General features: G+C 48.1%; 1 protein-coding gene across 1 annotated transcript in view; it reads right to left on the bottom strand.

Moving 5' to 3' along the window:
• The window catches only part of LOC138472262 (ATP-dependent RNA helicase DDX19B), an 857647-nt gene that overhangs the window by 402959 nt on the left and 430056 nt on the right, over positions 1 to 24632 (bottom strand). The window contains exon 8 of the mRNA XM_069610370.1: positions 7439 to 7553. Within this exon, the coding sequence (XP_069466471.1) occupies positions 7439 to 7553 (115 nt within the window). The remainder of the gene's footprint in view (positions 1 to 7438; positions 7554 to 24632) is intronic.

The following is a 24632-nucleotide window of genomic DNA, read 5'->3' on the forward strand; positions in this document are numbered from 1 at the left end:
GTTTTGCCGCAGCTTTGGGGTCCACAACCTCTCAAGACGCTCGTCAGCCTTGCTGCCAAACAAATGCGTGCCATCAAAGGGCATGTTCAAAAGACGGGCTTGCACATCCGGAGCAAAACCAGACTTCCACAACCACGCAAATCTGCGTGTAAGGGTGCTCGCAGCCGTGAACTGGCCAACACTGTCGGCCGTGTCCAAACCCAACTGAAGGGATTCACACATGGCATCCTTGCCATTTTGCACAAGAGCAAAGAACCCATCCTTTTCTTCCCCCTCAGGAATATACTCAGCCGCAAGAGAAACAGTTCCACACAGTGTGAACATGTTGAGAGATTTTAGCACCATACTCCCTGCAGAAAACACCTTGCGTCCCCAACTGTTTAAGCTTTTGTCGTCCCTATCAGAAAGAATGGTAGGGTACGCCGCCTGCTTCGAGGTGGCCGTAGCCGCCTGAACCACCAAACTCTTGGGAGTGGGCTGAGATGAAAGGTAGCTGGGGGTCGCTGCCGGAAGGGCAGTATGTTAACTATTTGTTAACTGCCAGAAGAGATTCCGGAGCCTGCCAAGCAGCCGCCACCCTTTTCTGCAAGTTCAGATAAAATGGCAACACTGGGTCAGAGGACGGACCTGGATCCAAAATGTCAGTTAAGTCATCCTGAATAAAAGCTTCAGGAGGACTGGACCAACCAAGGTATTCAGTTACTCTAGCAATAAGTCTCCTGTACGACGACTTAGCATGGGCCCCAGGCTCAGGCCTGCCAAATTCCACCTCAGGCGAAGTGTCCAGGCCACTAGCGTCATGAAGAGATTGTCTCAAGTCTTCCAATTGGCTATCCCCTGAAAAGACAGAAGCCACATCATGTTCAACAGGGTGAAGATCTAAATCTGACCTCTCCTCTTCATAGATGTCATCCAGAGGGAGGTAAAAGTCCTGACTCCGAACAGCCGATGGTCTAGAGTCCATAACAGGCCTTACAGACTTGGAAGTAGCCTTCCTTGGAGGATACACAGTACCAGGTATCTCTGATGGTAAATTATAGCCAAAAGGCCCCGAAGGCGTCGACAAGGGCACAGAGGGCTGATATGAAGGCAAAGCTTCGACGTCTGTATCCGACGGACATAGCGCAGACGCCGACCTTGAGCCCTTAGCAGGTTTCTGCGGTCTCGCTGGGGATGAGGCCTGAGACCTGGAAGCACGTCTCTTGAGAGCCTTGTCCGAACGGGACCTCGAACGCTCCCGATGAGGATGGCACCAAGGACCCGAGCGAACCACGGATGGCAGTTCCTGGTCGGCTTCGTTAGAAGGCGCGGACGGAACTGTGCCCTGCGATTGGAAAATCGGCAACATCTGCTCCCTAAAGGCAGCCCATTCCTCTGGAGTTAAGGACTTAGTTGGACAAGCCACTTTCCACACAGCGCCATCCGAGGAGGACGACGGGGAAGACGACCAGTGATGGCGCTTCCTAGAATGCCGAGATAAGGAGGACAATGGCCGGAACCACTCCGGGACCGAGACCCCCGGGACTCCTTCCGACGCAGAGAGTCACCCCTCAAATCATTAGTGGACATACCGTTGGACTTGGATTTATGAGACTTACTGGGTTTCGAACCCCTATCTACATGAAGCTTTCCCTTACGCTCCCGCAAGGCCTTAGCAGTTAGAAAGTGGCATTTGGAACAGTTGTCAGTGTCGTGACTCTCACCCAAGCACCACAAACAAAAGCGATGCAGGTCGGTAAGCGACATTTTCGACTTGCAATCCCGGCAAGTCTTGAAGCCAGACCGCGGAGCCGGAGGGGTTGAAGAAGACATTCACAAGGAATACACAAGGAGCGCCAAGTATCCGAAGCAAACACATTTGCAGAAAAAACGGAAATGAGGCTACGGGTGCCGTGCATCCCATTTATAACATCCGGTGACGTCGCCATCGACGGAGGCCTTCGAGGGACATTGACGCAGGACGCCCTCTGCCTAAAAAGTTTCCGAAGTACACAGCTGTGGACATTACATGTCAAAGATGTGGAATACGTTGGAGGACACAATCCATTCGAATAGGGCAATATAATATTAACCCTCAAATACACTTCATGAAATACACTCTTAATATCTCTAAATCCGTAGATCCCGTTTTGGGAAGGCCCACAGGCACCATCTACACCCTCAGATGACTTCAATTGTTAGGGTGCTGGGGACATTAATAGATCACTGTTGCATTTAGGATCATATAGTAACAAGTAAAAGTAAAGATTTAGAACAAACAAGAGACCACAAATATTTTTAAGCAGGCAAATAATTTTAGATACCCCCATTAAGAGTCATTCAGTGGAAGAGGCTAAGCCAAAGTCAATAGGCTAAAGTCTATGTGAGCTGAAGCAGTTCTTTGTAGGCAAGTAAAAAGTCTTTGCACAATGTTTTTAGAAGTCTTTGAAGAAAAGAAGAATCAAATGTAAGGCCACAAGCTGATTAGACTTGAGTTGTAGAATATGCAAGATACTCAACAGTAGGAGTCAAGTTCTCAGACCTTTTTGCAGTACCTTTAAAATGAAGAAAAGATGCAGTAGATTACACCAGTTACTGTGCATCTCTTCAGATCTCACTGTTCCTGGGCCTCTATCGTGCGGACAAGAGGGAGGATGTCAGGGGGACACCTGCAATGCACTGGGACAGTCAAAACTTGCAACCGGAAAACTTAACTCAGTGGCTATTCAGTGTTTTAGCTCTGCGTCTACCGCAAATAGCAACACCGTGGTTCCCGGCTGTCGAGATGGACCTTTCTTGCTTCTGGGGTCCTGCACTCTGTTGAGGGGGCTCATGCTCTGTCAGTCCTGCTTCCTGGGAGTCCAGAGGATCTTCCTGGAGCTCTAGGCCAGCTTAAAAGCAACGCACACAATCTGGTGTTCCTCTCCCTGGCTATACTGTTTCCAGCAGCAACTCTGGAAATTCAACAAGCTCCGAGATGGATGTCCAGGTGGCTTACTTTGGAGTTGATTGGTGCCACCAACTCAAGGGGAGAAGTCGTCCTTGCAGGGGCTTCTGTCAATGCAAACTTGGCGTTTCAGCACTGCAGCAGGGCTTCACCCGGGAAACCAACGGTCCAGGAGTTGCAGCAGGTGTCCTCTTAAAGTTCTTCGGTTCCTTCGTCCAGTGGTCGACTGCCTTCCAAGCCAAAAGACTCGCCTTTTATTCAGTTTTCTTCCATTCATTCCAGCCCAGTTGTCTATCACCCAGCCGGGTAGCTGTCCTTGCCGGACAGTCACACAGCCAATCAGAGTGCATTTGGGTCTCCTATGAGACTAAGCACCAGGAGTTTCAGGCACCTCCCTCACTTCCTGCCTACCCCAGACACACTGGAGCCAGAGGCAGGTTTCACTTGTGAATCCCACCAAAGACAAAACTAACAATGGGACCAAACCTGATATGGAGCGCAGAGTAAGTGTCAAGAAGGACCTTTCCAGAAAGCAATGGTGTAAAAAGAAGGGGACCATTTGGACAAAAATGGCACCCATGGGCGCTTTACTGCAGCTGCGAACGCAGCCACGGTAAATGCACACCATGGTAGTTAAAACGAAACCACTGCCACCAGTCATTCAGTGAGGAAAGGGTAACAGACTCCACAACCAAAAGAAAGTCTACAAAATCACATTAAAATACGAGAGTGGGAAAAAAGGGTCTCACTCTTCAAGTAAAAAATAAAAATAAAACCAAGTCCTCAAAATCCAGCAAAGTTGCTGGGGGTCTCTAAGGCGGAGGGAATTAGCACATTTCTGAGAATTCTCCCCAACATTGGGCACTCTGGAATTTTGCTACCATCTGCTGAATGGGTTGAGCTCTCACTTTGGGGGGGGCGAGGCTTTCCCCGAGGAAGTGTCCAAGACGGCTCCAATGAACTGGAGTCTATGAAATGGTTTCATAAAGGGACTTCCTGTAATTGAGGGAGAAGCTCAGCCTGTGTTGGGAGTGGCAGGTGATGTTGAGCTGTTCCAGAGCCTGTCCGGGAGAATGTGCCCTGGTCAGCCAATCGTCCAGATAGGGGTAGCCGTGAATCTCCTGAGGCTTGCTGCCACTACCGCCATCAGTTTGGTGAAAATCCTCCAGGTGGAGGTCAGCTCGAATGGCAGATCTCTAAACTGATAATGAGAATCGCCAAGCGCGAACCTCAGGTACTCTCTGCTTTAGATAGATTGGGTGAAAGTAAGCATCCCGAAGGTCCAATGATACCAACCAATCTTGGAGTTGGAGAGCCTGAAGGATCTGAGAAAGGGTGACCATCTTGAACGTGTCCTTCCTGAGGAACTTGTTCAAGTCCAAGATGGGTCTCAGTCCTCAACCCTTCTTTGGAATGAGAAAATGGATGGGGGAGAGGGGCTAAGAGAGGGGGGGGCGTGGGGAGTACCAACCCTTGTTCCTCTCCGCTACAGGTACATGTTCTATTGCACCTTTCTCTAGCAAGGTTAAGATTTCCTTCACAAGGAGCAGATCTGGAATTTTGACAGAGCTGGTTCCCAGTGGATGATCCAAGGCCTTTTAGAAAAGGAAGTCAGTAACCTTGGGATACTGTTTCCAGTGCCCAAGCAGCTGAAGTAATGCCCTGCCATACGTTCATATGCAGAGAGATTCTGCCTCCCACTGGGGTCTTGCGGGTCAAGGCCTCAGTGGCTTAGAGGCAGCTTCAGCAGCAGCTGAGGGTAAAGATGCTGCTGTTGAGGCTGCTTTTGCACCCTTACCTCGTCCACCATGAGGGAATCTTCTTTGCCCCCTTTGTACGGCCTGTCCTCTTCCTACTGAGGAATAGTATCGAAAAGGACAGCCTCTCTAGGAAGATGAGCCCGAATAAGGTTGAGGTTGCTGAATAGAGGCGCCAATGCACTTAGCGCCGCTTTGGCGGTCTGCAGCTTCTCTAGACTCATCTGCCTTGGGCATGTTGAGCAGTCTGGCCTGCACATCTGGTGCAAACCCAGACTTTCTCAACCACGCAAATCTGCACAGCACAGTGCTTGCAGGCATGATCTGCTCGAATGCCTTTTTTCCGACAGTAAAAGGACCGAAAAAAAGGATCGATTTTTTTTTTATGGGGGTGGAGGGGTTCCCACCTAGTCCCCAGTCTTTTTATAAAAAAGTATTTTACACATGCTAAACTAAATAAATATATATAAACAAACAAAATTCGATCCTTTTTTCGGTCCTTTTGTTTTCGATCAAAAGGTCATTCGATCCTTTTGATTTGAACATTTGACCGGACACCTGTTCAGCCACCATACTAACAGTCCCAAAGGGTATGAGTAAACCTGGCCAGGGTACAGGTGACATTAGTGGACTTTAGGGCCATACTGCCCGAGGTAAATACCTTGCGTGACCATGCGTCCACTTTTTTTATCTCCTCTATCCTGGGGGGGATAGAGGGGTAGGCGGACTGCCTGGTGGAGGTAGCAACCTGGAGTACCAGACTCTCAGGCGTAGGGTGTTTGCCGAGATAGTCCAGGTCACTGGATGGTCTATTTTCTAGGGAAACTCCTGTTGACAGCAGTACCAAACTCTGGAGCTTTCCAGTTAGCAACCACCCTCCTTTGAAGGGCCTTGTGAAAAGGCAAGACAGGGTCTTTTTGGGGGACCTTGGTCTAGGATGTCAGTCATGTCATGTTCGAAATTTGTTGAAGCCCTACTCTAGCCCATGTACTCAGTCACCCTGTTGGGTCAGGTTTACCAAACTCCAACTCTGGGGATGTATCAAGACCGCTGGCAGATTGGAGGGAGTCACAGAGATCTTTCAACTTAGACTCCGGATCAATTACCTCTTCAGGCACTTCTCTAGTGCCAAACTTCACTCCTAACAGAGAAACATCCTCATCCGAAGCGCTATCCTCCTCACAAATGGAGGACATGGAGTTCAAGTCCTTCGGTACAGGTTTGAATATTTTTTCCTTGTACTATTAAATGCTTCGATGGAATCAAAGTGTTGACGGCGTCAAAGGCGGCTTTGAGAAATCTTTCAATTTCGGAGTCGACGCAAATGGCGTCGACTAAAATCACCGAAGGCGTCAACATTTTGCATTTCTTAGCCAGTATCAGAGGTGGAGTTGACTCACTCATCAATGCCTTCGACACCTTTGTGGGGTGAAGCAGGTCAAGCCTCCGATTTACTACTCTTCTTGCCCTAAGTAGTTGGACCTCCCTGCGTCATCCAACAGAGTGACTGGGGTCTGGCTCTTGTGACACTCTTGAGAGGGTCAAGGCCACATTCTCCAAGATATGCATCATCTCTTGCCTAAAGGCATTCCATTTACTGGGAGAATCCAATCTAGTCTGACATTGTATAACCTCAGGAGAGGTACCCAATGACAAGAAGGCGACTTGTTGAGTCTTTTAAGCCTTCTTGGAAGAAGGCTGAGGATTGGATCGATTCCTCCATCGGGACCTCTTCGAATGTGTTAATTGTGTTCACAGAGAGCTTTCTCAGTCATAGACTGAGAGGACCCGCAGTCCTCGATTCTCTGACTGGAACCCAAACACCAAAAGGCAGTTACGGTGAGGATCAGTTAGACATTTTCGCCCCGCAGTCATGAATTTTGTGAAACCAGACTTTGGGGTCGAAGTAGAAGCCATTTTTTCAGAAGAAAAAACAGAGCGCCAATAATGCAAAGCAAAGCCATCGGAAAAACGGAACTGGAGCCAACAATGACGTCGACACGCTACGGCGGCCCTCGAGGGACAGACGCCACGACATTGTGCACAGCACCCTCTGCCAAGAATTATTTTTATGACGCAGCGAAGCTGACGAAACGTATATCAAAACTGAGGAATAAGTGGAAGGACACAATCCATTCAAAAGTTAACTTATGGTTTTACTCCTCAGGAATAGGTGTGTCCTCTTCTAAATGTTGTCTGATAAAGGTCTAACTTGCCAAGAAACACTGTTCATTTTCTGGACAAGTTTTATGCTTTGGTCTGTGTACCTTCAAGCATTGTGTTTTTTTATATTGTCATTATAATTCTATGACCAAGTACTTACCCCTCAAGATTTAAATTGGTCTAACTTGTTCTTATAATAAACCTTCATTTTTATAATACTTCTGGTTGTCAGGGTTTCTGTTGAACCCTTGGCATAATACAAGTTCTTTTGTACATTCCTACAGCCCCCCCCTCTTATCAGCCTGGCTGCTCGGCCTCCACTACCATATACTCTGGTGGTACAGCCTTATACTAAGAGTGGAGTCCTGTACTGTCTCAGTTAATAGTTTTGCAAAGTAAAGTCCTTAGTTGGACTTCAGAAATTACAATTAAACGTTGCCTGGAATATACAGATGGTAAACAATAGAAATGCCATTTTCATTTTTGGAGGTTCAGTGGGGACATCTGTGGGTGGGGCATGTAAAGGAGGGATACCAACAGTTTTTACTGAATTGCTACCAATTTTGAATCATTTGTCTGATCAAAGACTCACGTTTGTTTCCTCGGACTGCATACGCCAGCTTTAACTCTGGGTAGAACTGGCCCATCTGTTCAATGACTTTTCCTGTCTGAAGAGCTAGCTCGTAGGTGGGAGAGAGACACAGGCTCTGCAGGTAGAGAAGGGGCAGAAAGTCACCAGCCGAACATAATCCCTGAATGAAATGCAGAAACCATTACATTTTATGCTGCAACAAGCACCCAAAAAACTGGCGAAATAGCTATACTCTGCACTGCAATTAGGAAAATTGGGGCCAGTCACTGTCTCACAATCCACCAAGCTAAGAAGAAAGAAAAGAATTCTAAGCTCCTTGCTTGGGAATGCACAATTCATTCGAGTGAGCACAAATAAAATGATGTACTCTTTGGGTAAGGATTGAAATGTGCCCTTACAGAAAGTTTAGTAGCACATTACAGCAGGTCCCAAACATTTTCTTAAGGGTCCAATCTTTGCTAGTCATTAGGCCTTCCTGAACGGAATTGGCCGACTAGGTCTCAGAGCACACTAATTAATCCACATAAAGCCTAATAACCAACATACAATCGAAATCCTACTGATTTCTCCTACAGATAGAAATCATTGCCTGCACCCAAACCACCATCGATTGGCCATAGCCATAAATATTCATGTGCTTCAAAAAGGCACCCTGTTGTGACAGTGAAGCCTTCAACACAATTTAGGTTTTCTTTTATGACATTTTTAGTTACATTTTTAGGAGACCGCATAGTCACAGTGCAGATTGACTCCCTACCTTTATAGAGGGTACACTCCTGTGTACCATACCACCTAAATGAGTGGCTCCTCTTACAACGGTCCGCTAGTGCATGGGCTATAGAAAACACATTTTGTAGCCATAGTTTGAAGGGTACACTAGAAACATGTGATGCCAGCCAACACCAAGCTCTTGCAAATGTTTTAGGGGCATGTCCATGTGGTGCAGAGAGTGTGTGAATGACACTCATTCTAACACCATTAACAATCTTCTCATTCATGGATGGAAAAAAACGAAATCTCCAAAATATCATTTACTCTGTGAGAATCTAACACCAAGCAGGGAAACCTATGAAAAAATGCACAAATCAAGGATTTGAAATGGGAAGGCCTCGGGAAAAACATCCAACTGTATGGTTCATATAACCTGGGTGCTCTTTAAAGTCACAATAGAAGGATAGATGGAGCAAAGAATATTTTCATCCCCCCCCGCACCCCATTTTTGCATCTTCAATGCAGATTTCAAACCAGTTAAGTTCTATTCCAAGGGCATGGACTTCCACATTGTCAGCATTTGATGAATTGGCAAGGATGTGTGGATCCATGTCATCACCAGGTATAAAGAGGCCCAGACCAGAAATAGGACTTTGTTTAAAAAAAAAAAAACATTTGATTGCAGTACACAAAGCACTTATTCGCATTTCACAGTATACTAATTGCTGGGAACGATCTCCCTTTAGGCAACTTTCCCCTCGATAGTCTATGCACACTCAATCCTTTCGCTGTTTTTGAACTTGTACTGACCTTACAGGGACGTGAAGCCTTCAGCTGCACTCTCCTGGCCTTTTGTTCATTTTATCATGGGGAACTGACCAGTGCTTCAAAATATCAGAACTGGAAAACTAGGTTTCCCCTTGTCCTTTTACTTGTTTGGGTAACCTTTTAGCTGTGCACAAAGCATTTTACAATGCAGTGCAGTGGGGATACTTTCATATCACCCTAGTCCTTTACACTTGGGATTTTTGGTTACATATGTGCCTAAAGACAGGTTGGTGACAGATGCATTTTTACCAGTTTTGCAGTATTCTTAGTGTGCACATTTACTAAACGTGGTTAGTGCCTTAAAATGGCAGTGCCACAAGAATGTTTGCTTATTCTTTGGTCATATTGGTTGCTTGGCCGTCTTCCTGCCTTATCGAGTCAGGAAATCCCTTATATGGTTATGCATTCGCCCAGGAATGCTGCTGCTTAGCAGGCTCATTGACCCAGGAAGTAGGTGGGCCTGTCCAGTCCCACATGTGTTTTGTCAGAGAGTCTGAGTATGCCTGCGTGAAACCCACTGTGGTCCCCGATTGGGCCACTGTTGGCTGTTTGAATGGCACAGATCCTTAACAATGGTGGGCTTCAACTTGCTTTCATCCAGGATTTGGGATAAGAGGAGGACTCTTGCAGCCGTTTCTTCAAATCAGCGTTCAAGCCAAGTATCCTATGCAGAAGACCGCCAACTGTAGATCTGTGGACGACTCCCGAGGAGGACTGGCATCCCTTTCTGCATTTGGCCCAGTGAAGCCCTGCTGGACTACCTGATCTGCGATCACACTCTGTGGTGCTTCAACACCTGGACTGGATGGACCAACCAGTCTTGACGCCTTTGTGATCCAGCCATCCTGAGCACTCAGAAACGTCCCTGGACCACCTGGTGCACCAAGCAGCTCTCCAATGGGCTACCTCGACAGAAGCGTTGCCATTGTGCGTTTTTGTCCAGAATTCCGGTGGTCGCCAGCTTGTGCTACAAGTCACCTTCATGCCAGGTCTCAGCTTCCCAAAATCAAAGGATCCTGTCCTGGAAGGTTGTCTTCAGCCATGACTGGAGAGATGCCTGCTGTCGCCAGTGTGTGGCGACTGTCAAGGGAGCCAGCTTTCTCCCAGTCTGGTAGAATGTCCTGAAGAGGCCTGCATCGGTGCCTGCTACATTTCGTCGCAATGGGTTGCACTCCGCTCATGGGCCTGACCGGAAAATTGTTGCACCTGTAGCTCCTGGGCATCTTCTATTGGATCTAACAGCTGGAAAATCTATCTCCAGCGACTCCCAGTCGACCTGCCTAGTCACTTGGGAAAATCAGAGTGAGGAGGGTGAAGTCATATCAATACATCCAGCCGCCCTGTCTCCCCTATAATAAACAATAAAAAAAAAACATTGGTTTATTCCATTACATCACTTTTTAAACCTTCGCTTTAAAAGCCGTTCTAAAGGATAGGATTTTTTTTTTTTTACAGTAATATTGTTGCCAAGTCTTCTGGAACATTTACCACCTCAAGAACTATTCCTACAACTTTCCTATTGCCTAAAAGCAGCTTTGTGCATTTGGGTACAAGGCCCCATTCAACATAGCGTTTGGACTTATAAAGTTAGAATATCATTCGTGTGTACTGCTTTTTCCTTACTGTATCACTACTTACCTTCATTGTGTTTAATACATTATTGTATGCATTCCACAAACCTAAGGTGACAGTATATATGTCAGTTAACTGAGTGCTGTGTGATAATACTACCTTGCTTGTTTCACTGTTACAGGGTGTTTTGGGGCTAGAATAGTATATTGTTGTACTTACCTGCCTAAATAGAATTATTGTGAGCTTCACAGTGTGGACACCTAACCCCAATCATTTTCTCCTGAGACTACGCCTTGACAACTCTCCACGCTTACCTAGATTGGGTTTGGCTAACCTCTTAGAGAATCCCAGTTCATGAGAACTAGGGTGGCCTTCTATAATCTGTCCACCAGGCCAGACTGTAGAAACCCATCTTCACACTAATCAGATGGCACATATATCCTCTAGATCTTATTCAAAGATTCAATATCACCCATGTTAAGGATAACATTCCAAAATGTACAGTAAAGCATTTAAAACCTAAATATCACTACAATTTATTAACACAAATATGATAAAACATAAGGTAATATACAGTCAAGAGTATTGGGGTAAACTACTCATCTACAAGGACATAGCAATTTAATTTTTCATAGCTCCAGCTATCATAAAAAGGCAGATAAATAAAATTAAAGGTTCCGGTGTCCAGTTTAACGAAAAAAAAGGAGGAACAAATAAAAACGCTAACGCAGACCATATCCCATTCCATTTTAAACAGTTTCTACAGTGCAAGCACAATGCACTGCAGCATCACTTTGCACACAGTTAATTCTAACCTCAGAGGTGTAAGGGTGCAGAAATAAGGCTCAGACACAGGGGTGGAATGTTTTTGTGTATAAACCTTTATTAAATAAGAAAAGGTTGGAAAATGCCTCCATCCCTAAAGCGAAGAGGGGGTTCCCTACCTTAAAGAAATCTATTGAAATTGTTATGAAGTCCAGAACTAAACGTCTGTCACTGTCGTGTACAAAAACATGCTTCTGTCCTTAACACTACTAGTCTAAAGCAACTGTGCAGGGATGATCTCAAAGTAATAAGTGTTCTTTGTGTTTTCAAATCAACAGAACCATTCCCAGTCTCTCTGGTAATGAAAAGTGATTAAATAAACCATGTTCATAAGTGTAGGTTTCCCATGCTAGGGTTGTATACCTTTCGCCTATATTTCTTCAGTTTCCTTCCATTTGAGCTCTTGAGCCCCTTTATCCTCAGGGAAATGTCACTGGACAGTTCACAAGGATATGTTGCTTCACTTAACAATTCTTTATCTTGTCAACTTGATACAGTTAGTTATAAAATGTAGAATTCTTTTTATCAATTCCGGGGTCCTTCACCTTTTCAATCTCTCACATGGGTGTGGGCCCCATACATACAAAATAGCTTGGTTCACTCATGCCAAACTAGTGTCCTCTCGTGGACAGTCTCCCTTTCATGTGGGTCCCAGACCCTCTTTTTCTTTCTTATATTAGGAGCTTGCCTTCCACATGGGTGCAGGTGCCAGACTTCCAGTTAGTTTTGGCTCACTCGCTTGCCCAACATAGGACTCCTCTCGGCTTGTTCTTGTGGTATTTATTGTATGTGTTTGGTTCACTTGTTAGGGGAGTTTTCCTTGAGTCCCACCTGGAGGTAAGAATTTTTGGAGTACACCCAGCTGTCCAGGGTACCCCCCCTCTTACCTCAGACCCAAGCTGCTGCTTGGGTCCCCTTATCAAGAAATCCATAGGAACTCTTCGTATTCTGCTGCTTGTCAAGACTTTGAGCCTTCTCCGAACTACCTTTAGCTAGGGTTGCGTTTACAGACAAAAGACTTGCTGTGCGAAAAACCATCTGTAGAACCTTGAACAGTGTTAGTGTTATATTTACTATCCATTTTCCTTCCCGGAAGTAACTCTTAGATGTGTATGCAGAGTAAATGTCTTACTGTATTTCTGCCAAGAACCGCAAGTGTGCGTAGTTACTGATAATACAATAACATTGTCTTTTCACTTTCTAGTTGCAACAAATGTAACCACGAACAATCAAACTACGCAGTGTTCTTTGAAGTGTATTCTAAAGTATTCCGAAGTGTTCGTGTATTTAAGGCAATTCTGGTCTAAAGATATCATTGGATATAAACTACATGTGTAAGTGCTTCTTTGATGTGCATGTGTAACTGGGTTCAGTGTACTTCCCTACAGCTCACACCTGCCACTCTACCAATGCTCCAGCATTAGTACAGCCTAATAAGAGTTGGGGGGTGGGGGGGTGGGGGGGAATCTACAAACTACTGGGATTGCTTACGACCCCAACATCACTCTCCTGCCTGACATCCGATTCCGCCATCTTGGTTACTCTCGGCTTCTCTTAAGGGTGCTGTACTGCAGCTGACTGTTCAGCCTGCTGTAGAAAAGCATAATGGTAGGAAGAATTAAACCACTACCGACCATTTTAAGTAGTGAGGGTAACATAAAAATGTTACACGAGAGAAGGATAAGGGGCTACTAGGTAACCCCACCCCACCAGCACTCCACATAAGATGGGGTGTGCTGGACCTACAAAGGTCCAAGTAAAGTCCATTTCTCTTTACTATTTTTGGGAACTGTAGTTCACAGAAGAAAAGGTTGTTAGACCTTAGAAAGCTAAAATGATTTCTCTGCGACACTGCACTGTGTCACCATACATAAATTAGATGCCTACGGAGTTTGTCAGACTTCACAAACAGTGAAAAAATCCAAATCGGGTAAAAAACACAAGTGAGAAAAAGGTCACTCACTCCAGGGTTGAGAATTCTCCCCAACACTCGTCCCCCCACAATAAGGGACAGGAGGATTTAATCCCCTCCTAGATGAATCCATTCCAGTCAGTCATTCTAGCTGGAGAGACCAGCAGCATGTTCTGTGTGTGTTCTATGGTAAAATGAAACCCTTGGAGGCTGATGGACCATCTTAACAATTTTAGATTCTCCCCCTTCATCTGTATTAACCATCTCAAAGGTTGGTGGTCTGTCTGAATAATGAAAGAAGAACCATACAAGTATGACCTAAACGTCTTCAGAGACTACACAATGGCAAAACATCCACATTCTATGGTTGCCCACCTTCAATTTCCTGCTGACGTAGCAGATGGGGCGTTTCCTGCCTTTCACATCCAGTTGGCTCAAAACATCACCTATCCCTGTATTATAAGCATCGTCCATACAATGAAGTATTGGTTATAATCAGGAGCTCAAGACTGGTGCCTGCCAAAGTGCTTTCTTCAGTCCTTGAAAGGCCTTAGTGCACTCCTCATTCTACCAGACCTTTGTGGAGAATTAGGGTGAGATGACGACATTTAAAGGGAGAAGCTATGGTCCCATAGTGCTCTATGAAATTCCAGTAAAATCCAGAAAGACCTAGTCAGGCTCTCATTTGAGTGAGTAGTAGGGGTGGCCCAGTCTTGTACAGCTTGAACTTTGCTAGTCAATGGCCCAATCTCATCTCCTACCTCATGCCCAAGGTATACCACTTTACTCTGACCAATTTGACATTTACTAGCCTTTATGGTCAGATGGGCCTTTCCCAGAGCCTGCAAAACATATCTTAGGTGGTGAAGATGCTCTTCCCAAGTGGGGCTAACACTGCAATGTCATCCAAGTATGCCATGCAGAAGTCCTCTACCTATTCAGACCTTGATTCACCATCCTCTGAAATGTAGCAGGTACATCCTTAAGTTCAAAATGCATGACCTTAAACTGATAGAAGCCTCATGGGGTGATGAATGCATTTTTCTCCTTGGCATGGTCTGCCAGAGCCATTTGCCAAAAGCCTGAGGTCAGGTCAAATGTACTGAGGAACGTGGCTGAACCAAGTTTGTCCACCAGCTCATCTGCCCTGGGTAAAGGATGACATCTGTTGTGGTGACTGCATTAAGAGTCCTATAGTCCACACAGAATCTCAATTCTTTGGTTCCTGCCTTTGCTGGACTAGTCCATGGACTGGTAGATGGCTCAATAACCCCAAGGTCAACCATATTCTTTACCTCTTCCTTTATATGAGATCAGACATGATCTGACATTCTGCAACACCTGCTACTGACAGGATGACTGCCACCAGTGAGAATATGCTGGCCCCAAGGGGTCAAGCTTGGTGTCATTGAAAAATTAATATTTATTCATCGCAGAGACTAACGTACTCTTAGTCCATAGTCCTCTTTCCTCCATACTGCATGGGCGTCCCGCGCTAGGGACGTGAGACAGAACCTCTCACCAGAAAAACCTCCTTACCAATTAAATTTAGAGGCGCGGGCCTGGGAGCATGTGCTCCCCTGACTTCCCCCACCTGTGCCACACCTCAGTCCCCATTGACAATATTAAAATTGCCTAATGACACCATTTTAAAAGGGGGAGAGGATGGTGGGACATATGGCGGAAAGGGGACTATGGACTAAGATTACGTTAGTCACTATGGTGAGTAACTTAATTACTCATACGTCCCTTCCCCTTTCCTCCATACTGCATGGGCGATTACAACTGAATGTAGCCCCAGGGTGGAGAGGTTCCCCTCCAAGAAAACAAGTTCCTTAGAACCGCCTGTCCTAAAGCCAAGTCTGACTTGGAGCCAGCGTCCAAACAGTAGTGCTTGCAGAAAGCCAAAGGGTTGGCCCAGGTAGCCACCCTGCTGATGACCTGCCACGGGACCAGTCTCTGGAATGCGACGGCCGTTTCCTTGGCTTGGACAGCATGGGCATGCATGTTAGCCTGAAATGGTTTATGCTGCCCCTCATATGCCTCCTTGACGGGCGCAACCATCGACCTTGCTATAGAGGCCTTGGATGCCCGATACCCTTGCCTTGAAACCCCCCCCCCCCCCCCATGACCCCATTCCCCCCAAAAGGAACAGGGCATCTGACTTGCGGAAGCTCTTGATCCTGTCCAGATAAAATTTCAGAGTGCGTCTGACATCAAGACAGTGCATGACCCTTTGAGCATCGTCTTGTCAGCAAAACATGTAGGTAACACAATCTCTTTAGATGGAAGGCAGAGACTACTTTAGGTAGGAACATTGGGTGTTTTCTCAGGACCACCTCATCCTTGTGAAAGGTAGTAAAGTGCTCTGAAGCCGCCAGTGCCTGAATCTCGCCCACTCCACGAGCAGAGGCAAGACCCACTAACAAAGCTGTTTTATGGTGAACAGTGATGTCCGCGGGCGCCATTGGTTTGAAAGGCTTGTGGGCCAAGGCGCCAAGACAATATTGAGATCCCACACGGGGTGTAGTTTGACAGGCGGGTAGAGCCTGGTGAGGCCCACCAGATGTCGTTTAACCACCGGGTTGGAAGAGAAGACAACCTCCTCCGAATACCTGTAGGCCCCTATGGCTGCCAAATAGGGGCAGCATATATCCACTTGCACCCCTGAGTGAGCGAGGTGTGCAGAGAAGGAGAGCACATTGTCCAATGTGCACGTAAGGGAGGGGAGTGGGGGGAGGAGTCTATCTCCTTGGAGTCCGCCCAGTGACAGAACCATGTCCATTTACTCTTGTACTTGCTCCTAGCGCCCGGAATGATGTCTTGGTTAGCCTTTGACAGGCTCCGATGCTTCATTGTGACCTGCTCAGGAACCATGTCGCTAGGGCCAATTTCTGTGGAGCGGGGTGGAAGACACTGACCCCCTCTGCTGCGCCAGAAGATGAGCTGGGCCCAGCCGCAGGTGAATGGGTGGCCTGTCCAAGAGGCTGAGGAGCTCTGAGAACCAGTCTCGCCAGCCACCATCACCATAGAGCTACCAGAATGATGCAGAGGCAACATGATTCTCTTATCTTGCAGATCACCCTGTGTACAGGGGTGTGGGAGGGAAGGCATACGCCGTCATGCCTTCCCACTGTTATCTGGAATGTGTCATTGATGCCTTGCCCCTGCCAGGACGCAAACTGCTGGCACTTCTTGTTGGTCCAGGAGGCAAAAAGATCCACTTGTGGGAACCCCCATCTGCTGAAGATCCCAAGCAGGACCTGATCGTTCAAGTGCCATTCTAATTGTCCACTCCCAGTCTGCTGAGCCTATCCGCTTCCAGCTTGGACTCCCCCAGGAGGTGGATGGCCAACATGTAGATGTAGTTCTCCAGGGCCCATTCCCACATGCTGTAGGCTGCACAGCGGAGGGGACATGGTACCACCCTGCTTGTTGACATAGTACATACTGGTGGAGTTGTCTGTCTGGATAAGTACCACCTTATCCCCCAATGAGAGGAAGGAAAGCTTTGAGAGCTAGCCAGATGGCCTTTAGCTCTAGCCAGTTGATAGGAGACTCGTGCTCCTGAAGGGTCCAGACTCCATGTACACTGTGGTTGTCCAGAGTGCCCCCCCCAGCCTTACAGGGAGGAATCCGTGGTGATGATGACCTTGAGTCTCGTGTGGGGTACTGCCACTAAGACCGCTGCCATGATACCTAATAAATGCTGGTACCACCAGGCCGAGGTCACCTCAGGTGAGGTAGAGCGTTGTGGCCCTCTTGATGGCCATTATCTTGTCCTCTGAGGGGAAAACTCTCTCGGATCTCGTGTCCCATATGAGGCCCAAAAAGGCAAGCCTCTGTGTAGGCTGCAGCTGAGACTTCTTGAGGTGGATCGAAAATCCGAGCTCATGGAGTGGGATCATAAGGGCGGAGGAAGCGTGATGTACAGCCTCCACATCTCGCCATGACGAGCCAGTCGTCCAGGTATGGGTTGACATGGTGGCCCTGAGGAGGCTGCCACTGCGCTCATCAGTCTGGTAAATACCCTGGGGGCTCAGTTAAGGCCGAAGGGTAGAACCTTGTATTGGAAATGGCAGCCCATTATCCTCAACCGCAGGAAGGAGCGATGAGGCTGCCAAATCGGGACGTGTAGATAAGCATCCTTCAGATTCAGGGAGCAAATCCAGTCTCCCCTACACAATGTCTCTGCAATGAGTGCTGGTGTAACCATCTTGAATTTTTTAAGAGGAAGGGAGAAGTTGAGGGTGGAGAGGTCCAACAACTCAGGCCAGCCTGTTTCTTTCGTATGGTGAAAATCCTGGAGTAGAAGTCCAAGCCTCGCAGGGAGGCTGGGACTACTTCCACTTCCTGGCTCTTGACGAGCGACTGAATTTCTGCCAACAGAGTTGCTGCCCCAAACAGTGGGAGAGGGGGGAATCTGTATGCGGTACCCCATGTATACTGTAGATAGGATCCAGTGGTCCGTGAACCTCCGACGCCAAAACTGTGCGTTAAGGGCAAGCCTGCCCCCCACCAGAGACACGTGGATCCGCAGGAGCGCATCATGCATTCTTTCCCTCCAAGGCTGTCGCGGAGGAGGGGGGACTGAAAAAAAGCTCTCCCCCTTTTTTTGTTTGCGCCGGCGCAGACTCTGAGAACGGTCAGGCTGTCTAGACCTCCGTTATTGGAAGCCCCGGAACCTGCCGAATGCCCACTCCTTGTCGGAGCGTTGATTCGCCTGGGTGTATGCCTTGGGCGTGGTCTTCGTAAGGATAAAAACTCTGCAGTTTGTGCACAGTTTTTCTTTTTAATCTAGCTCCTCGTCAGTGGTGGAGTAAGGTCCAATATGCATTCCTGGGCGTCTCGGTTGAATTTAGTAGCCCGAAGCCAGGCAGTCCTCATGTTTGTGGCGATTTAAATGGCCCAGCCAGAGGTGTTTCGGTGCCATGGTGGACTTTATGTTCTGCGCCACCAATTTAGCCTCTGCCAGTCCACCCCATGAAATGTGCCTGGCTCTGCACCGGAAGTTCTGGAAGGAAGTCAGCTATTTCCCACCAAAGCCTCTGGTTAACTGCTGCCAGCATGGCATCCGCCTTGTATTGACAAAGATGCAGCGAAGCGTTGGAATAAAGGTTCTTCCTGTTCGCCTCCCATATCTTCTCTTACTTGCCTAGCAGTGCCGAGGACGAGATGGCCAAGGAAGTCTGAGGCTTAGAGTAGAGTGACGCTGCAGCGATCACTGAAGAGTACGGTTGAGGGTGTGCTGACAGCAAGAGAGGATCCCCTCCATTTGCTTATACTTGGCGTCGAGGCACAGATTGACAGGCTGGGCCGTGTGGGGCTTGAGCCACCTCGTTTTGACCAAGGCAACAACGTCCTTCTGTATCGGGATCCCCGTTCTAGCCACGGGGCGTAGAGTGAGGACCTCTGGTTGAGGAAGGCCCAAGTACTCTGCCAGCCCTGCGAGCCGTTCATTGAAGGCCTTGGCTGACTATGGCATGTCAGGGTCTTCTTCCTCATCAGTGTCCACCAGGGTGTCCGGCTGGTCCGGAGCGAGTGGAGTGCTGGGCGCTGAGGTTTGCGGTGTGGAGACCGGAGCCTTCTATAGAACCGCCTGAACTGTGGCAGGCAGGGGAGCCATCATTGAAGGAGCCGGCAAGGTCAGCAGGGGCTGCGCCAGGGCCTGTGGCGCTGGAGCCACAGGAGGAATGACTAGGTTCAGGCAGTGGGGCCAGAGGGAGCATGTCCCTGATCACATCCTGGAGGATGGCCCCATCTGAGGAGATCATGAGAGTGAGGAACTTTTCAAAGAACCTGTCCTCATAGGCAGTTGGGGTGGTGATGTTGACGGGGTAGCAAGCGGCTGCTGGGGCCAGTGCGTACTCTAGCTTGTTGGGGTCTCAACCTTTCCTGCGATGCAGATGAACAAGCCGTAGGCTACATACCTGGTTGACACCAGTCCCACCTTGAAAGTCCTCTCACATGCTCCGTTCCTAGGGCCGGTATCGGACGAGCAGCCATTTTGTTTGGCGCAGCAGCCATCTTGTCGAGCTGCATGCCAAAGTCGTGGTGCTTGGCTCACTGGGCCTGGCCGACTCCAGGACTCGTGGAGCACGAGACCTACCCTGCACCTCAGGACAAGGCCTGGTAGGCGTGTTGCCCTCAGCAGTACTGTCTGTAGTGCGGCGTGCAGGTGCCTCCTTCAACATCTCGCCGGTATTCGGGCATAGCCCCTCTGGTGTACACCCGGTAAAAGAAACTTGCAGTCCCCCAGCACTGTCTCCTGAATGATCCAATGACCCCCTCGGCCTGGCGGCCAGTAGCTGAACTAGCCTTGGTACCAGTGCGAGAACCTGAAAGGTTCCTCTTGCTTAGGCATTTCCTTGGGAAGGGGTCGCCCTTGCGGGGTGCGCTGGAAAAGAGCAGACCTACCTTGGGCCTTGACTTATTTCCGACGTAGTTCTTCAAGTCCTCTGGAGGAGACTTCTCAAAGAGCTCCCTCCACCGAGCTAGCCTGTTCTCCAGAGCACGGGGTGTAAGCGTGTCGCACGCGGAAAAACCCTTCCAGCTGTGATCAGGGCCAAGGTAGCAGAGGCAAAGAACGTGGTGATCGGACGTAGGGAAGAGCCTCTCGCAGGCTGGACACCTGCTGAAGCCCGCTGAAGTCGACATGCGCCGGGGATGAGCGCGATGCCAGAGGAACGAGTACCTGACTAATAAAAGAAGAGAAAAAAGACAGAAGTATCCGCGGAAGAGCGTGCGGTATTACATGGCAGAAGCAAGGAGCGCTGGTGAAATCGGCCTGTTCCCGTCAATGCAGAAAAGGGGACTAAGGTGTGGTGCCAGTAGGCGGAGTCAGGGGAGCTCATGCTCCCAGGGCCATGTGCCGCTAATTTTAAAAGGGGAAGAAAGTTTTTCTGGTGAAAAAGGTCCGTCTCCCATCCCTACCGAGGGATGCTCATGCAGTATGGAGGAAAGGGGGCGGGATGCAAGAGTACAGGGAGGAAAATTGATTCAACAGAGCCTTGCACTCCTCCTGTTGCAGAGTAAAATCTGAAGAGAGTTTTACTCCTTCAATTGTTTCATCTGAAGATTGCCACCTTGAAAGGGGGGTGGGGGAAATCAGGGAGCGGCTTACTCTCCTCCCATTGATAAGAGGCTAAGAGCAAAGCTCCTAGTTCTGTTCTGTTCTGGAAATAAGCCTTCAGAGGGTTAGTGTGATAGACCCTAGGAGCCTTCTTGGGGTTGCCCAAGTACATTAAATAGTTCACATCTCCAAGCTTGCCTACAACCTTGAGGGGTCCAATCAGCTTGTCCTGTAAAGCCCTCTGCCTTGTAGGAACAATCAATACAAGCTGGTCTGGATTAAACTCCACCACGTTAGCCTGACCTGCTTTCAGGTTTTCCTCAGCTTCGGTCATCAGTGCCATCCTCAAATTGACAAGGGGGGTCCTGGGAGTCCCTTTGCCAGACATTAGTCCTGGTTACGAGGGACTTACCCAGAGTCTTTAGCTCACTATCTTTCACAGAGAAGAAATATCCCAAACATATTAGTCTTTGTCCTGCCCTGGGGCAGTCCAGCACCAAAATGCTAGGCAATTCTCCTCTGGACAAGAGTACCAACAGCATCCCCAGACACGTGTTTCGGTCTGGTTGGACCTCATCAGTAGGGAGGAGCTGTGCCTCTAAGAATAGTGAGCAAGGGGTCCACGTCTGGATTCCCCTCGTAATTTAGGGTGAGACCCAAAGTTACTTAAATATGCAAATTGACAAGGGGGGGTCCTGGGAGTCCCTCTGCCAGACATTAGTCCTGGTTGCGAGGGACTTACCCAGAGTCTTTAGCTCACTATCTTTCACAGAGAAGAAATCTCCCAAACATCCTTCCTGAAGCCAGCACATAGTCAGTGACTCTCCCTGGCTGTAGGGAAGGAGCACTCTTCAACCCTTCCTTGATCAGGGCCAAAGGGCCTCTGACTGGATGACCATAAAGAAGTTCAAAGGGGATAAAACCAGCCCCTGCTTGAGGGACTTCTCTAAGCAAAAAGGCAGCATGGCAGTAGAAGGTCCCACTTTCTTCAAGGGGGTTCCTCTAAAGCACCCATCATGTTCTTCATAGTACAGTTAAACCTCTCCACCAACCCATTGGTTTGGAGATGGTAGGCTGTTGATAAGTCACGCCACAGTTTTTACACATTGTCTGCATGTAGGTGTACAACGTTTGATCCTGTCAGATGACTTCCTTAGGAAAACCTACCCTGGTAAAAATACCAAGGAGGGCCTCAGCCACTGCCTGAGCAGTAACAGTTCTCATAGGTATGGCCTCAGGATACCCGGTAGAACACCCACCACAACCAATATAAATTGGTTGCCTGAGGAAGTTGGGGACCAACAATGTCAATCTCCACCCTCTCAAAAGGGACTCCCACCACAGGGAGGGGCAATAAAAGGTGCCACATTCCTGGATCCACTCTTGCCAGAAGTCTGACAAATGTGTCAGCTCCTACAGAACCTATCTACATCAGCGCCTATCTTGGGGCAGTAGAAGTACAGAGATAGCCTCTCTTTGGTCCTCTTGAAACTCAAGTGACCAGCCAAAGGGATCTCATGTGTGCCCAAACGGTAGGAACTTTTGTCTCAAATCCTGGGGCACTACCAGTCTCCTCTAGTCCCCTGGGGTAGACTCAGTAGGTTCAATGTAGAGGTCAACCTCCCAGTAAAGCATGCTTCCCTGGCTCTTGCCCTTCCAGCTGGGAAGCTGTCCGCTGGCGCAGACCTTCTAGAGAGGGACACAGTTTCTCCTCCGCTGAAGTCTGCCCTAGAGGGTTCACCTTCTGCAAGTAAAGTCTGCAGCTCAGGATTGGCTCTAGGATTCAGGTCTCCAAGGCAGGAAAGGTTTTCTCCCAGCTCAGAATTTGGTTGGTCCTCCCACTCAGCATTAGCTGGGGAAGGGGTCACTGGTGTAACCTGTGACAGTCCTCTTGGGGATGTCCTTGTCCTAGGTACAGATTTAGGTTTCAGACCCCAGAGAGATCTTGGATTTCCCCTTAGTCGCTTTTCTTGTAAGTTGAAGGGTGGCCTTCCTGTGGACTGAGGTATTGGTAATCTCCTTAACCTCAAACTGAGATTCTCTTAAGGTTGCCTCTCTGGCCAATCTCGTTTGCGCCCGCTTCTTTTTGCTGGGAGGCCTGGGGGTACTACACACTACTCCAAGAGCCTTCAAGTCATTCCCCTACATGATTCTCCCTGGCACTTCATTCTGTACACTAACCGGGATCCTAACAGTCATGTTGTTGCACTGGATGGGAGAAGGCAGAATAGGAACCATTTGGATAGGGCCTCCTGCAAATTTAGTGGGACTTTGGGTGCCTTTGCTACATCCTCCGGTTTGAAAATGTTCAACATCGTAATGTTTGCCCCAGTGTTTTATGGCAGGAGTCTGACCATTTACAAGAACACTGTTCCTTCTAATATTCTTTGGCGTTATCTGGAATGGTGTTCTAGACATCCACATTCTGTTTGTCAGTAGTTCAAAGTGTGCACTTGCCATTTGTGCTTCTCCCTCAGGGATAAAAGCCAAGGAGGCAGTGTGGACATCTGAATGTTTACCCTTGCATCTGGGATTCCCCTTTCACATGATCTACAGACCCACAAACATTTTACAAAAGTTCTCTGGAATGGGGGTTTCTGCTGACCTCCCTCTGGTTTGGCACCAGAGGGTTCACTAGACCTACTGGGTTTCCCATGGAATGTACCCTGGTTAGGTTTGTGGCCCTCTCTTGGATGGTGGGAATTAGAATTCCCTTTATCCTCTTGTGCTGCTTCCTCTCTTCCTTCTTGTGAGTAGCCCCCGAGTTGTTATGAGTGGCCCTGTTGGCTACCCATAATTCAGCAGCTTGTGCTAGCTTTATTTTAAGTATCAATTTTCTTAGAGTCAGCCAAGTGCTGTCTCAGCTCAGGAGAGCAGGCATCAAGAATAGATTCAAGCAAAAAGAAATTCTCATTCCTTCAAAGGTGTATACTCTGTACCCCTTAACCCAACCGTCTATGTTGTTCAAACATTCACTCACCCAGGTAGTCCAAGGTGTACCATCAGTCTTTGAGGGTCCTAAACCTCTTAAGGTACTGGGAAGGAGTCTTCCCAATTCTGGCTATTAATGCCAGCTTAACTGACTCCTAATCCTTTCCATCACTGGCACCCAACTTCATCACAGCCATTCATGAGGAACCTAGACATGAGCCATGGAATCAAATCATTCCCATGTATTCCTTGCAGACTGTGTATTCAAACATACTCGGCCAATCCAACACATCAAGTTTAGGTTCATACATACTCCCTGCTTCTTTAGGCAGGCAGGGCCTCTTGGGACTAGTAGACCTAAAAGACCCTAAAGAAAAGCAGAATCAAGGGACGTCTCATTTTTATTTCATGCTGCATTTCTCTTTCTTAGTTTCACCTCTATGTTTTTCAGATTGCATATCCAGTTTCTTGAACACAAACGCTAATCTTAGTCTCTTAAGTGAAGTATATTCTGGGCTTAGATTTGGACCTTGTGGGGTCACAAAGGGAAGTGAATGACCGTCATCTAGATGGACACACAGTGCTCTACCTTGTTCAGGCGTTCAGTATGGGTGTCTAGACGATGCCGTAAGAGGTCAACCTTGGAGGAAAGGCCATCCATCTTGTTAGTTAGACTCCCTATACCTACCTTCAGGTTTAGCAGGAGTTCCTTAATGCCTGTAGAACATGTCCCCTCGTCCATTTGGTGTGTGCTGTCCAATGGGGGCTCTGGTTCCTCCAGCAATCTGGGTGTCTTAGGGGCCGATCCAGTCTTGAAGTTTAGCATCCTCGGTGATTTGTCAGTTTTCCCCATTGTACTCGTGCTGGGGTCTCTGTGCGGTGTTTGAGGATTGTAGACAGCCGTTGTGACCCCAGCTGCTATTTAGAGAGTAGGCGGAATACGTGGTGTGTAGTAGCAGTTAGTGGTCAAAGTGCAACACTCCGGAGAAATTATGATGGTTGTGGCGACCAGTATTGGTTTAGGATGCCATTATCCTCTGCCTGTTATGACTTGTGAGCTCACTGGAGGGTGGGGGGCAGGGGGATGAGCACAGCCCGAGGCGGTGCAGCACAATGTCCTCTTCTTCGTGCAGTGTGGTTGAACCCCTGGGGCTGTGTTCACTCCTTCCAGTCACTGAACTGTGGCTTGGGGATTAGAATTGCCAAATTTTTCAGGATGCTGCGTTCCATCTGTGGTATTGCAGGCTATAGGGGTCTCGGGGCTTGACTCTTGAGGCTGCCTGGGCATGCGTGTGGCGACTTCAGCAGATGGGTATAAATTCTAACGCTTGCCCCCTCAGCGT

This window comes from Ambystoma mexicanum, chromosome 8 (genome assembly GCF_040938575.1).
Source record: "Ambystoma mexicanum isolate Mex_15411 chromosome 8, UKY_AmexF1_1, whole genome shotgun sequence".
Taxonomy (NCBI): domain Eukaryota; kingdom Metazoa; phylum Chordata; class Amphibia; order Caudata; family Ambystomatidae; genus Ambystoma; species Ambystoma mexicanum.